We start from the raw sequence: 14,247 nt of genomic DNA, 5'->3' as shown, positions 1-14,247 counted from the left end.
TTCAGCTCACCGTCTAACCCTGTCTCATGGAGAGAAGGCAGAGACCCAGAGATGGAGACGGAGCTGTGCTCTCACACGCTTGACCCACCTCTCGGGGCAGTCGCTCCCGGAGCAGAGGGGCTTGGGTGAGCGTCGGGGAGCCCAGTGGAGCGCCCCAGATGGGGGACTTCAAACTACAGACACGGACGGTCTCACAAGCTTCTTCCCGGCGTCCAGACCTCTCTGCACGGACACCAGCCTCCGGGTCCACGGGCCACACTAACCCAGCACAACATCATCTTAACACATCACCTGTTTCCAAATGAGCTCACACCGCGGGTTCTGGAGGTGAGCACGCCTTTTTGGGGACCCGATTCAACTCCGCACAGGGCCTCTGTGAACTGCCAGCTGTGAGTAAGCAGGCGGTGTAGACGGTGGCTCCCGGGAGCCGTCACACCCACGGACCCAGGAATGGTAGCCTTCCGGAAGTTTAGGGAGATCGATGCTCTGGGGTGTCTGTGTGGGCTGGAGCGGCTGGAGCGGCTGGGGAGCCTCTGGGCATCTGTGTGGTTGCGTGTGGGGACGGGCAGCGTGCCCTCGCCTCTAACACACCGGGCCCGGGTTACCATGGGAGCTGGTGGTCTTCGAAGTTAGGAAGAAGGTTCCTCACCCAGAAGGTGCTGGTGGCTCTGGCCAGACCCCCCGAGGCGGGGGCGCGAGGGTGAACACAGGAGTGACATTCCCAAACTGCTCACCGAGGGACCAGCTGCTGGTGCGTCTGACAGAACGTGCCCTCCCTCACTGTCTGGGCTCTGTGGGAAGGCAGTGCTGAGCGTGGACTCCGGAGGGAATGAAAATCCTTCATTCATTCACCACGAGTGGACAGCAGGACACCTAGTGGGCACGGGGCCTGGGGGGTGGGAATGGGAGCAAGCCAGGCTCCGACGAGCTTCTCTGCCAAACTCCCCGGTGCGGGAGCCCCTGTTCTCCAGGGTGCTGGGAGCCCAGAAGACCGGGGTCAGACCTTGGTTCTGAGAGGGAGAAAGTGCCTTTCTTCTTCACAAAGCCCCAAAACCATGTCCTAGGGAGGGCCAAAGACAAGGGCCGGTCACCCCCTGCCAGCCCGGATCTGGGTGTGGGTAGTGCCGGAGCAGAAGGAAGGGGCCGGCTTGGCGGGGCTGCCCATCTAGGGGTTTTCCTGTATTTCCCTGCTAACAGTGGGAACGTCTTGGAAAACCCCACGAAAGCCATTATGGATAATCTCTGTTTCACCACAGGATGGACTCTCCGTGCGTAGCTCACTGGATTTAGGGAAAGCCACATTTGTGCAATTTCCTCTAGGGGAACACGAGGCTACAAACACGATACCCGTTCTCTTTGCATCTGTTTTTCTGAATTTATAGAGAGGGTTGGGAAGGAGCTGGAGCTCTCATCTTGGCTGAAATTTGGTTATTTGACCCAGCGATGTCCCACCCGGGAATTTCCTTACAGAAATGCTCTCACGGGGATGTGTGTGCTCGGGCCGCTCCGGGGACATTATTTATAATGGGCAGGATGGGGAGCGCCCTGAGCGTGGCTCATGTCCCTGTGCGCGTACAAAGTGGGGTCTCAGGCAGCTCTCGGAAGCAGCAGGGCACCCCTGGGAAAGAAGCAAGGTGTGGGCAGGGCCAGGTTCCTCCTCCGTGAGACCGGAGGTCGCTCCCACTGAGGCAAACGTGCGCGGAGCCCCAGCAGCCTCACACCCACGCCGTGCTCAGCAAGATGCCCTCGTTCCCTTCATCTACCCCATTTCCCGGCTCCCCTCACCCCCTGTGTTGGAACCCAAATCCGGGCATCAAGCCTTCTCACTCCGCACACGTTGTCGTCTTCTTTTTGAAGATTTTATTTATTTGACAGACAGAGATCACAAGTAGGCAGAGAGGCAGGCAGAGAGAGAGGGGGAAGCAGGCTCCCTGCTGAGCAGAGAGCCCGATGCGGGGCTCGATCCCAGGACCCTGAGATCATGACCCGAGCCGAAGGCAGCAGCTTAACCCACTGAGCCCCCCAGGTGCCCTTGCACATGTCTTCTTAATGACATAATGGTCCGTGTTCAAATTTCCCCAGTTGTCTCAAAAATGTCTTTTTACGGGGAGTTTATTTAAGTCAGGATCCACACCGCGGACCTGGTTGTCACCGACCCCAGACAACTTCACGGCTGTGTTGCTCTCTGGCGGCTGCCGTGACCGGTTACCGGGTGCGTCATGGCTTACATTGTCACAAACTGATGGTCCCTTAGGGGAGGTCACGGGCCTAGAATGGGTGTCACTGGGCCCAGGTCACAGTGTGTAGTGACATGTGGCGGGGGGCCTCGAGTGGACCATCCTCACCTTCTCCTGCTTCTAGAGGGGACCCCGGTCCTTAACTCACAGTGCTCATCACGCTGACCTCTGTTCTCTGACCCTCCCGCCTCCCGCTTTCCCCTGACAACACCAGGCACCTCTGGGTCATCTCCCCACTCGAGTTGTTTAACTTAATCCCACCTGCAAAGTCCCTTTGCTGTAGAAGCCCCTTTACAGGTTCTGAGGATTAGGACATGGACATCTTGGGGATCACTGGTCTGGGGGGGCCTCACTCTGCCCCCTACAGCACTTAATTAAAACACTGGAGGGAGAGCCTGAAATGGTCCCGGGGCGGTTCTTCTAGCTTTCCAGCTGGAGGGGCAACTGAGGGCATGTCTGGGCTGGGGAGCCGGGGTGCTGCCCCCATCACCCTGAGCTCAGAGCTGCGGGTCCACCTCAACACAGCTCCCCAGGGCTGTGAACCCCAGTTTGCTAAGGCACCGTCCTCTGGCCACAGCCCTCCCCGTGGGGGGGTGATGTCTGGGCCCCCGGGTGACATTGGTTGCACTTCCTGGGTGGTCTCCCAGCAGGGACACTCACGCGGATGGGCGCCTGTGATGGTTAGGGCTCTGCGTGTGCGTGTGGGTCCGTGTGCGCGTGTGGGTGTGGGTGTGCGTGTGCGTGCCCTTAAATACGCGTCGGTTGACTTTGAAGGAGATGGATCTAGATGGTACGGATGGGACTTGTTCCGTCAAAAGGCCTCAGAGCAAAACTGGAGGTTTTCAGGGGAGGAGGAAATTCCCCCCAAAGCTCACAGCCGTCCTTCCGCCCCAGCGTCTAGTGACTCTCTGACCCGGCCCCCCTCCCCTGCTCTGCTGTTGGCTCCGACCCAGAAGGTGGAGCAAAGGCCGGTGCACATGGGGGCGAAGCTCTCTTTCTCTGTCAAAAGGCCCTCTCCCCTCCCGGGAGTCCCTAGCTCCTGTGACCACAGCAGATGCCCGGACTGGAGTCCTGGTTGCTGCCTCCATCCCTGTGGGCTCAGGGCAATGATACACACCCACAGGAACGTTCTGTCGAGCCCCGGGGAACAACCACAGACTCGTCCGTGCAGCTCCGATCCGTGCTCGCGTGCGCCGTGTGGCGAGCCAGGCCGTGGGGTGGGCTCCCCACTGTGGGGCTCCCTCCGTCCACAGCCTGCTCCCACCGAACCCCGTGAGGCTCCCACAGCCGAGCACTCTCCATGCTTACGCGAGAGACGAAGAGCGGTAGAGATCACACAGCTAAGTAACCACATAAAACAAAGTAAAACAAAGTTAAAGAAATAAGATAAAATAAAATAAAGTAAAATGATGAGTAGTAGAGTCAATCCAGAGAACGCGGGAGGGAGAACGCAGTAGGACGAGCAGAAATGAATGGAACAGAAAACAACACCCCTTAGAGAGGCCCCACTGAGCCGGCGAGGAGGGCTGAGCTCCGACAAGGCTGACGGCCCAGAGACCACGAGGGAAACGTCGAGGAGACGGAAGCGACGACTGTGGGAGGCGAACAGCAGGTGCGCGGCCCGGGGCTGCGTGGAGACCCGAGCCGGCAAGTGCGGCGGCTGCAGGGCGTCTCCACACCGGGCTCGGGCCACGGTGTGCTCAAGGACAGGGAGGACGGAAGCCTGCGGTCGGCTCAGGCACAGTGGGGAGACCGGGGGTCCTGGCACCACTACGAAAACCGAATCCGTGGGAAAAACGTCCCCAAATAGAAAACGTCAGGCCCCGATGTTCGCTGGTGTTTCCCTAACACTTCAGCCATGGCTCCCGTTTCACAGAAACTCTTCCAGAGGAAAGAAAAGTGGAAAACATGCCTCCCCCGCCCCATCGTGCGAGGCAGCCACAGCTCTGACATCAAACCCGGGTACGGAAGCTGGAGAAGAAGCTAAGGGTGGGCCTGTTGTATCTGGGACATAGACACGGATCCTAAATGAGTTGGAGACATCAGCTAACAGGGCCAGAGGCAGGAGGGTGCCGTGGGGCCCTCCGCATGGTGGGGCGCAGCTCTCGGGCTGCCCTGCCCGGCCCCTGGCGGCTCTGCTTCCCCAAGGGCTGCCTGGGGAGCTGGCGGGGGGGGAGGCTGGGAAAGGCGGGCCCACGGTGCGGGGGCGCTTGTGCGAAGGACCTCGCGGTTACACCGCTGCTCCGAGATGCACCTGCTGGGGCCGTGGCCTGAGGCTGAAGGCGTCTGGCCACATCCTGTGGGTCTGACACACGCGATTCTTCACGTCATGTTCACTGTATGTCCTTAGGGTGCCTCACTCTTGCCTCCCTGGGCTCGCAGCCCCTCGCAGGGCGTTGAGCCGGGGCTGCTTTCGGAGAAGCCGGGGAGAGACGCAGCCCGGTGGACGCCGGCTGGTGCACGTGGGGCATTCACTGGGCCATTCTCTCCACTTGTGAGGACGTATGAAAAATTTTATCATAAAAACAAGGTCGGTGAGTTAGCACTTTACCCCCAGGAGGCGATGATCGAAGGGCCATGGGCCGGTGAGCGGACGTGGCATCGCTGTCCCCGGCCTCACACGGCCCGCGGAGCCAGGATGGGGTCTCAGTCTCCGGCACACCGTGTTCGGGGCATTTCCAACGTGCCCTCCCTCCTTGCCTGCAGCCACGGTGGGCTCGGGGGCCGACCTGGGGGGAGTCGGCCGAGGGCTTAGCTGGTGCCTTCCCGCTGACGCATGGCCATGCCCGCGGGCCCGCACCGTGTGGATTTGCCGGTGAGCCCCGCCAGTCCCTGGACTGGAAAATCGGGGTGCCGGGGCTTTGTGAGCGCGCCGGCAAAGTGCTGGCGCGATGGGAATCCTGTAGATAAGCAAATACCGGGCTTTGTGTGAGAGCGGCCAGCCTTCAGCTCCAGTGCAGCCCAATGCCCATTGCTGAAGGCAAGCTTAGCCCGGCTCCGGAACAATGCCGGGGGCACGGCGCCCCCGGGAGGGCTCCCCCCGCACGCTGCCCACTTCCTGCCCGCCGGCCGGCTGCACCGGGTCTGACAAAATGCTCCCGACAGCTCCTGACGCATTCAGATGTCAGAGGGAGATGACCTCGGGGACTGTGCCTCCCGCTCCCCCAGACCCCGCACGCAGACACATGCAGACACACACAGACACACACGCAGACACACGCTGACACACGCTGACACACACAGACACACACGCTGACACACAGAGACCACACTAGCGTAAACACTGACACACACACTCATATGGACACACACAGAGAAACACACACAGACACACACTCATACAGACACACGCACTGACACACATGCAGACAGACAATACACGCAGACACACACTCATACACGCACAGACACACACACGCACAGACACAGACACTGGCAAACCTCTCAGGGGCTGGCCCTGACATCCTCGGCCCCTCCCCCGGCCCACTGGCCATTCTGCCTGCGCCCTCCCTGCACCTAGAGCCCCGTGTAAGAGGGCACACTAGGGCCCGTCCACCCTCGGAGCCCCTCCTGTGCTGCCTCGGCTCTCAGCGCCTGTCCAGCCCCATCCCCACGGGTCACAGGCCCCGCGTGGACAGTCTCTGTGCCCTGCGTGGGCAGGACAGGACCTCAGCAGACATCTGGAGATAAGCAGGACCGTCTCCGGATTCCCTTCCTTTCCCTGGCTTTAGTAGAGACATCCTTTCTCTTTCTTTGATTTTTAGGCATTTCCCTTTTCTCTTCAACCTACAGTGTGGGTCCGGCCGAGGGGACAGAGCAGGGTGGGCTGGGGTCCCAGGCAGGGCTGGCCTGGGCCTCTGGGCCCCCGTCCTATCCCTGACGGGTGGCTGTTTCAGGACGCGTCGAGGACCGCACAGCTGGGCCTGGCTGAGCCCCACGTGGTGTCTTGTGGTCACCTTCTGTGTCCGCTGGCTGCCCGCCTCCACCCCTGGCTTTGTAGTCTCCTCCCCCCACCCCATGGCAACCTTACCTGCCTCTCAGGCCAAGATCAGCCCTGGTCGGTGGTCAGGGGACAGCCTCGGGCTGGTCAGCACTCTCCCCAGATCGAGGTCTGGGACACAGAGGGAAGGTGACAGTGACCCTCCAGGAGCCTGGAGCTGGGGAGCCGTGGGGAGAGAGGAAAGACGGCCGGGGGAGAAAGGCCATGTTCGGCCCACGTTCGCCGGCTCGCACAGGCCCCTGGGGAGGAAAGCATGGCTCAGAGGTGTGGCGTGTCAGCCTGGGGCCACCCGTGAGGGAGCTCTGGTCCTCCTCACTCCCTCCCCTGCCTCCCGGGGAGCAGCCCTGCCCTGCACACAACCGGCCAGGGGTCAGAGCCACACACCTGTGTGTCTCCTCGGCTCTTCTCTGTCCTGGGGGGCCTCACAAGTGCCATGGCTGAACAGTGGTCCGCGGGGGCTCCGGGACAGGCCAGAGGGCAGACACGTCAGAGCACAGCCTGTCCTGGTGAGTAGGATCGGACGATGCCAGAGTCCGGCCTGGCGGCTGGGCACGCCCGGGGATGGTGTCCCTGACTCACGGCCCAGCGCGACGGTGGGACTCTCTGCCCCGCTCTGAGGCAGGGGCGTCTTCGTCGCAGGGAGGACAGGTGGCTGTGCCTGATCTCCGGCCCGCAGGACCCCCGACTCCCGAGATCCCCAGCCTGGCCCACCCCGTACGCGTCTTGAGACGCTATTGGCATTTCACGGCTCCGCTTCCTTTGCGAATGCCTCCTGGCTGCTTCCCCGGCCCCCGAGCACCGGCCCACTGAGCCAGATGGGAAAGACTTGCCTTTCCTCTCTGCGAGGACTCAGGGGTTGCTAGGATGATGGGCACGTCCCCCACTGTTGGATTTGTCGTCCCAAATTCTGAACAATGGCAGTGCCTCGCTTTTCTAATAAGAATGTTATTTGAAACAAACAAACAAACAAACAAATCCAAGTCCAGTGCTCCCATTAGTCGTCTTTGGAGGGACACCGGGGAGGCTCAGGTGTTTGGGCATCTGCCTTTGGCTTATGTCATGATGCCAGGGTCCCGGGATGGAGCCCCGCATCAGACTCCTTGCTGGGCAGGGAGCCTGCTTCTCCCTCTCCCTCTGCTGCTCCCCCTGCTTATACTCTCTCTCTCTGACAAATAAATAAATAAATCTTTAAAAAAAATCCTCTTTTGAAAGCTGGATTCATAAAGACCTTTTAAAAAAGCGTCTCATCACAAAAGGTCTGCTTTTGGGTCTGGGGATGATGGACAGGACAACGTGGGGGGCACTCGTGGGCTGTGCCCTCTGTGCCCGTGCCCTGCATTGAGGGCTCTGGGGCCAGGGCCCTGCCCCAGCCTGGCTTACACCTCCGGCCACATCGCCACGAGGCACTAGACGATGGGCACCGAGCTCTCGCGGTGTCTTAGAGCGGGCCCTGGCTTTGTGCACGGTCTCTGGCGACCAGGCGGTTGTAGCCGGGGGCTCACAAGGTGGGGCTGAGGTCTGGGCCCGAGGGCTCTGTTGGATGAACCCCCAAGGTCTTTACGGGGGGTTGTGGCGAACTTCAGGTCTGCCCTGGACAGCGATGGGCTCCAATTCCCTCCTGTAAACCTGCGGGAACCTAGATGTGCGCGAGTGTCCCGGGGGAGCCCAAGGCCAGCGGCCGGGACACCGAGCCCGGACACCTGGAGCCGGTGACCAGGGACACGACTGCTAATTTGTTCTTTCAGACAATGAACCGTGAACTCAAAGACAGTGTCCATTGTAACACTCCTCCTCGAACTCAGTGAGAGGTGACGCCTGTCCTGGGACGTCCACCTCGTGGCTCCGGCAGGCCGACAGCGTGCCCCGAGGTGCCCCCGCGTGACCCTCGTGACTCCGGGTCTGCGTCCTCGCGTAGGCAGAGCCGTGTGCCACCGTGGAGGTCAGGCCTGAGACCCGGCCCCCAGGAGCCCGACCCGTTCCTGCCCGTGGCCACTGGGGACCAACACAGGCCCACAGTCGGCCGTCCCCGCTGGCCCTGTGGCCCGGAGTCTCCGGGTGGTTTTCATGCTGCAAATGTTTGCGTGAGAGGACACCTGTGCTGCTGTGAAGGTCGTGTACCTGTGGCAGCTCCTGGTTCCTGGAGGGTTCTGCGTGTGAGCCCCGTCCCTGGGTCAGCTGGCGGCTGGGGCTCGGTACCCTGGCCGTGTCGCGTCCTCACTGCCCGGAGGCCACCGTCGGGGGTCCCGGCGCGGGCAGGGCTGCTTCCTCCCGAGGCCTCGCTCCTGGGTGGCGTGTGGCTGTCTCCTCCGGGGGCGCCCAGCGCACAGCCCACCTCTCCTTCTGTCACCACCATGGCTCCGCAAGTGTCTTCCCTGGGGAGCCAGGGGCCTCCCGGCCCAGAATGAAGGGGTCTCCTTTTCCCAGAATCTAGGGTGGCGAGGGGCCGTGGCGAGCGGGAGTCTGCACACGTGTGTGGGACACAGCCGGGCCCGGGGCTTCCTCTCCCTGAAGCCTTGGTGCTGGCTCAGTGTGAAGGCCACCGCTACAGGTCCCGCCGGCCACCCTGTAGGTGCCCCCGCAGGTGCCCCAGCCCTGTGGGACCTCTGCTCCTGCCAGCTACGGCACACGGGGGTCCCGACCCTGGAAGGGCTGCGAGTGCCCAGGCACCCCTGGGGGTCTGAGGGATCTTGGCACAACCTCAGCCACCCGGGCCGTGTAGCCCATGGCATGGAGCCTCCGTCTCTGCCTGCGGTCCCAGGCTGTTTGAACGACCCTGTGGAGGCCACGGCTGGTGAGGAGAGCAAGGCTGTCCCCTGTTGGGGGGCGCCAGAAGCATAGTCCTTAGGACAAATCATTTCTTCCTGTAATGGTTAAAAAATCACAATGAATGCAAAAAATCTGTAACGCACAGAATACCAACATTTTATTTATTTTTTTATTTTTAAGAGTTTATTTATTTAAGAGAGAGAGCAGAAGCAGGGGGAGGGGCAGAAGCAGAGGGAGAAGCAGGCTCTGTGCTGAGCAGGGAGCCCAACGTGGAACTCGATCCCAGGACCCCGGGAGCATGACCTGAGCAGAAGGCAGACGCTTCACTGACTGGGCCCCTCGGGCGCCCCCCAATACCACCATTTTTAAGGAGGACACATCAGCGCTCCTGACTTCTCCTTCTGCCTTACGCTCCTCTGTTCTTTCTACGTCGAGCTCCTGGAACCGCGCAGAGGACCCAGCCGATGGACACTCGCAGCACCAGGAGGGGCAGTCACTGAAGTGCTGGGCCACCCGCTGCCCCCGCTCCCCTTCCCCCAAGCCAAGTGACGGGGCACACAGCTCACCCTCTCCAACCCCCAAGCCCCACTTTCCCCGTCTAGGAAGTGTGTGAGACAACGCGCCACGGAGGGACGCCAGCAGGGCCTGGCCCGGAGCAGGCTTGGGCAGGGACGGTGCCCTCCGCCCCCCACCGCACGGACCATCTCAGCCCTAATTTGGCCTTCGTTGCCTGACATCTGGGGAAGTGCAGAGCAGAGGTTGGCCCTTCCAGATTTTCCAGGGCCTTTTGCCACCGGGTGGGTGCTGTGTGCGTAGTGGTGGGAGACGGTGGGGGATTTGGTCCAGAGCTTGTGTGCGGGATGCTCTGGGGCTTCCACTGCTTGTGCTCTTCTGGGACGAGCCGGGTCCGGGGCGTGAGGGGAGCGTGTGAGGACTCCTGGGCGCTTTGAGGGTGCGTTCCCTCCGCCAGCACCTGCGGACACTGCTAGGAGCTGCGCTGGGAACCAGGCCACGAGGACAAAGAAGCTTCTGGCTCCAGACTGTGCAGTTAGGGGCAGGTCCGGGGGGCTGGGGGTGGGCACCCCCACCCTGCTGTGGGTGCGTGTTACTGCAGGGACGCACTCCCCGGAGGCCAGGCTGCTGAGAAATATACCGGGTGGCCGGTCCCCTCCGGGTAGCTGCCAGCCAGAGCCACAGCGGGAGGAGCCACATGGTCTCGGGGCCTCGTGAGTGACAGTGGATGCTGGCCATGTGGCTGCCCGGCCAAAGCACCTGGTGGGAGGTAACTCGGGGGGGCAATGTCCAGGCTGAGTCCACGACACAATGTTTCCAGGCGGACGGAGCCTGCCTCCCTGTCCAGACGCACAGACCCCACGTCGTCCCTCCCCCCTCTTCAGTTTCTTCCCGGTATTTTCTGTCTTCCTCGAGGTTATGACTCTGTATCCATTCTGTCATCAGAAGGAAGTGATAGATGGAATGCTGTTTTGAAAAATGATATCCTGGGGGCCCTGGGGGCTCCATCGGCGAAGTGTCTGCCTTCGGCTCAGGTCGTGATCCTGGGGTCCTGGGACCTAGTCCCAGGTTGGGCTCCCTGCTCAGCGGGGAGCCTGCTTCTCCCTCTCCCTCTGTTGCTCCCCTGCTTGTGCGCTCTTCTCTCTCAAATAAATAAATAAAATCTTAAAAAAAAAAAGAAAGAAAGAAAAGAAAAACGGTATCCCGTCCCCCAGGAGCTGTGTGGTCTGGGTTTCGTGGGTGTCATCGCTGAGCCCAGCCCTCATCTGTGAAGTGGGCCCATAAGCAGGGGCTCTCCATGCAGTCACGGGGATGAAAGTCTCTACCGTCCCCCAGGTGAGCGCGGGGGCAGAGCCACAGGGAGAGGCGCCTCGGGGACATTGTCCTGCTGGGGTCCATTGCTCCGTGCTGGTCAGCGTCGCACGCCCGGGGCCGGGAGAGGCGGGCACTCAGCCCGAGCCACATTTCTGCTGACCGGGCAGCCTTCTCCCTGAGCTCACGCTTTCCAGACAAATCCCCCTAAAGCTTCCATTCTGTCGTGGGCGTATATAGGGAGGACCGTCCCCGGGGCTCTCCACTGCACTGTCCAGAGGCCCTTGCCCGACTCCCCGCCAGCCCCGGGTCCCTGCGCCGCCGACGCCCAACATGGACATCGCCATCCAGCAGCCCTGGTTCAAGCGTGCGCTGGGCCCCTTCTACCCCAGCCGGCTGTTTGACCAGTTTTTCGGCGAGGGTCTCTACGAGTACGACCTGCTGCCCTTCCTGTCCTCCACCATCAGCCCCTACTACCGCCAGTCCCTCTTCCGCACCGTGCTGGACTCCGGCGTCTCCGAGGTAAGACCCGCCGGTGGGCTGGCTTCTCCTGCTGGTCGGAGGAGCGCCCGGTCGTGGCTGGAGGGGACACAGGGCTTCCCGGGGGCCGGCCCAGAGCAGAGGCAGCCCCGTGTCCCACGTCTGGGGTCTTCTGGTCAGGTGGAGCCACTCTCCCCCCAAAATCCCTGGCTGCTCCCCGTGACCTGCAGCGAGGAGCCTCCCAGGGCTCTGAGAAAGGGTCTGGAGGGAGCCCGAGCCCACGCGGTGTCCTTTCCTCCCAGCAGCGCAGGACGCATGTGCGGTTCGTGATGTACCCCACGTGGTACAAGCCCCGGGAGCAACCCCGGACAGGCGGGTGTGGTGGTCTCGGCTCTCCACCTTGTTCCTCCCCCAGGAAGCCCGAGTGGGTGGGCCGCGTGTGCAGGGCCCGGCCCAAAGGGGAGCCACCAGACCGCTGGCCGTCCCTCCTTGAGCCCCACCGCGGACCCCAGGGTCCAAAGGTCTGGAGGAGCCAGGTCTCCCCCACCGCCCCAAAGCAGAGGCTGGCCGGGAGCGGAGGCAGTGCCAATCACCTCCAGGAAGAAAGGGAACCCGGCTGAGTGCTCCCAGCCAGCTGGTGGGGGCGGGGCAGGGGGAGACACTGGTCACAAGCTGGCAGCTGCTCACAACGTGTCCACGTGAGAGAATGAGCCCCAGGCTGCTTCGGCCGACACTAGCGGAGCCGAGGGCTGTGACCTTATTCAAAGTGCTAGGTCCAGTCTGCCAGCCGGCCGACCCGGAGCGGTCTCCTGACCCATAACCAGCTAACCGTACCCAGCCACAGTCCATCCCCAGCGAGGGTGTCGGTGGGTCACTGGGGCCCGGGACGCTGGCCCCTCCACACGGGCCGCTCTGGCCGGCCCCGTCGGAACCTTGGCCCGGGCGGACCCGCACGACCAGCGTTTGGGTTTCAGGTCCGATCCGACCGAGACAAGTTCGTCATCTTCCTGGACGTGAAGCACTTCTCTCCTGAGGACCTCACCGTGAAGGTGCTGGAGGACTTCGTGGAGATCCACGGCAAACACAACGAGAGGCAGGTGAGTCCGGGCGCCTTGCACCAGCCTCCCCGGGGCCCTGCCCCCCGCCTGCCGGCCACCCCGGATCCTTCCGAATCACACGGTTGATGGGTACGAGCAGGGTGCATCCCGGGAGACGCTGGGTGCCGATAGGGCGAGCTCGGAGCCCACGCGGATTTGCGCGGAAACCCACGTGTGACGGCTGAGCCGTGAGCGCAGGGCGTGGCCCGAGGCCCAGACACCCCGTCTGTTCTCTGCCTGCTGGACGCGCAGGTGGCAGAGACCTCAGGGACGTCGCGGCCTGCCCGGCCCCACAGCTGGTGCAGGGAAGGCAGGCTTCTCAGCGGGTGGAGACCGGGTTTTCTGGTCACGGTTGGGGAAGCTGTGTGGGGAGGCCAGGGGGTTGGCCCTGCCTCCGTGTCTCCCGCCCCTCCCATCCCGGGCCACACGCGGTGCTGTGGTCCACACCACTCCCAGCCGGAGGAAGAGGTCGGGCCCAGGGGCTGAGGCTCTGAGCCTGGGGGCCGGGTGTGGGTCGTGGGTAAACGCCAAATCCGACCCCAGTACGAGGTGGGACAGAGCCGCTCATGCAAGTCTCCAGTGAGATGAGTCTGATGAGCCACGTCCACGGCAGTGACTGGCCCCAGGCTGGCCCGGACCTGCAGTGCTGGGAGGCAGGGGGGCCCGGAGGCCGGGAACCCTCCATGGGGCATTCTGGGCCTTCCACCCCTCCAGTGGGATCGTCGTTGGCTGGACCCCATGGTGCCTTCTCCATGGAAGGTCGGCGGCCCCCGGCGGTGCTGCCTCTGACTGTGCCCTTCCCCGCGCCTGGCCCAGGACGACCACGGCTACATCTCCCGCGAGTTCCACCGCCGTTACCGTCTGCCGTCCAACGTGGACCAGTCAGCGCTCTCCTGCTCCGTGTCCGCGGATGGCATGCTGACCTTCTCCGGCCCCAAGGTCCCGTCTGGTGTGGACACTGGCCACAGCGAGAGAGCCATCCCCGTGTCACGGGAGGAGAAGCCCAGCTCTGCGCCCTCATCCTAAGCTCAGCCTTGGCCTCGGCTGCCCCCACGCCTGCCCCCAAGGCCCATCCATTGGGGGAACCGTAGAAAGTGGGGTATCGCCTCCCTTTGCTTTCCCTGTTTTCATTTCCTTTTCCTCTTCTCTGAGGGAACGAGGGTTTGAGAGGGTTGACTGGAGGGCTTGGGGCCTCGACCTGGGGTGCTGCGGCCTCAGGGTGACCCAGACCCCCCGCACCGGCCAGCTGGTGGACACCATCGCTGTGCCAGCTGCTCAAGACAACAGCCCCGCGCTCCCCGAGGATGCAGGCTCCGGGTTGCCTCTGGGTCTCCGGGGCTGGCCAGGGGCACCTTGACCCTTGCTGGTGGGCGCCCACCATCAGGACCCGGCCGCGTGTCCTGCCCATGTCTCCTGGGTGCCCTGAGGTCCGTCTGGCGGAGGCTCCCGTGTGCCTGGGCTCTCAGTAGCCCGTCCTCCCAGACCACCTTCCCTCCGCCCTTCCCCTCTGTAGTTCCGCTCCTGGGGCACCGGGGCGCCCCCCACAATGCAGCCCGCGGCAGTCAATAAAGAGCAGGTGACACAAGCAACTGCTGACTGGTGGCCGTCCTCTTCCCTGACCGGTGGCCGTCCTCTTCCCTCGGGGCGCGGGGGGCCGTGGGACTGCAGCGGGGGCATGGAGGCGGGGTCTGCCCGGTCCTGCCTCCCCGTGCCCCACTCACTTCCCCCTTCCACTCCACGTGCCTCCCTGCACCCCTGCTCGGTAGGAAGGAGAGGGTTTCAGTGGAGACTGCTAGGGGTGAGAGGAGGAGAGGAAGATGGAGGAAACGGGAGGAAATCAGGG

At 62.8% G+C, this 14,247-nt stretch overlaps 1 protein-coding gene across 1 annotated transcript; it reads left to right on the top strand.

Annotated features, from left to right (window-relative positions):
* The first annotated feature begins 11,160 nt into the window (after positions 1 to 11,160).
* CRYAA (crystallin alpha A) lies at positions 11,161 to 13,430 on the top strand. The gene is made up of 3 exons (XM_032865536.1): positions 11,161 to 11,349; positions 12,282 to 12,404; positions 13,221 to 13,430. The coding sequence occupies exons 1-3, from the start codon at positions 11,161 to 11,163 to the stop codon at positions 13,428 to 13,430; spliced, it is 522 nt and encodes a 173-aa protein (XP_032721427.1).
* The last annotated feature ends 817 nt before the right edge of the window (positions 13,431 to 14,247 follow it).

This window comes from Lontra canadensis, unplaced genomic scaffold (genome assembly GCF_010015895.1).
Source record: "Lontra canadensis isolate GAN:19392208 unplaced genomic scaffold, GSC_riverotter_1.0 scaffold29, whole genome shotgun sequence".
NCBI lineage: Eukaryota > Metazoa > Chordata > Mammalia > Carnivora > Mustelidae > Lontra > Lontra canadensis.
The sequence above is the reverse complement of the archived record's forward strand: the minus strand, read 5'-3'. Positions and strand labels throughout refer to the sequence as shown.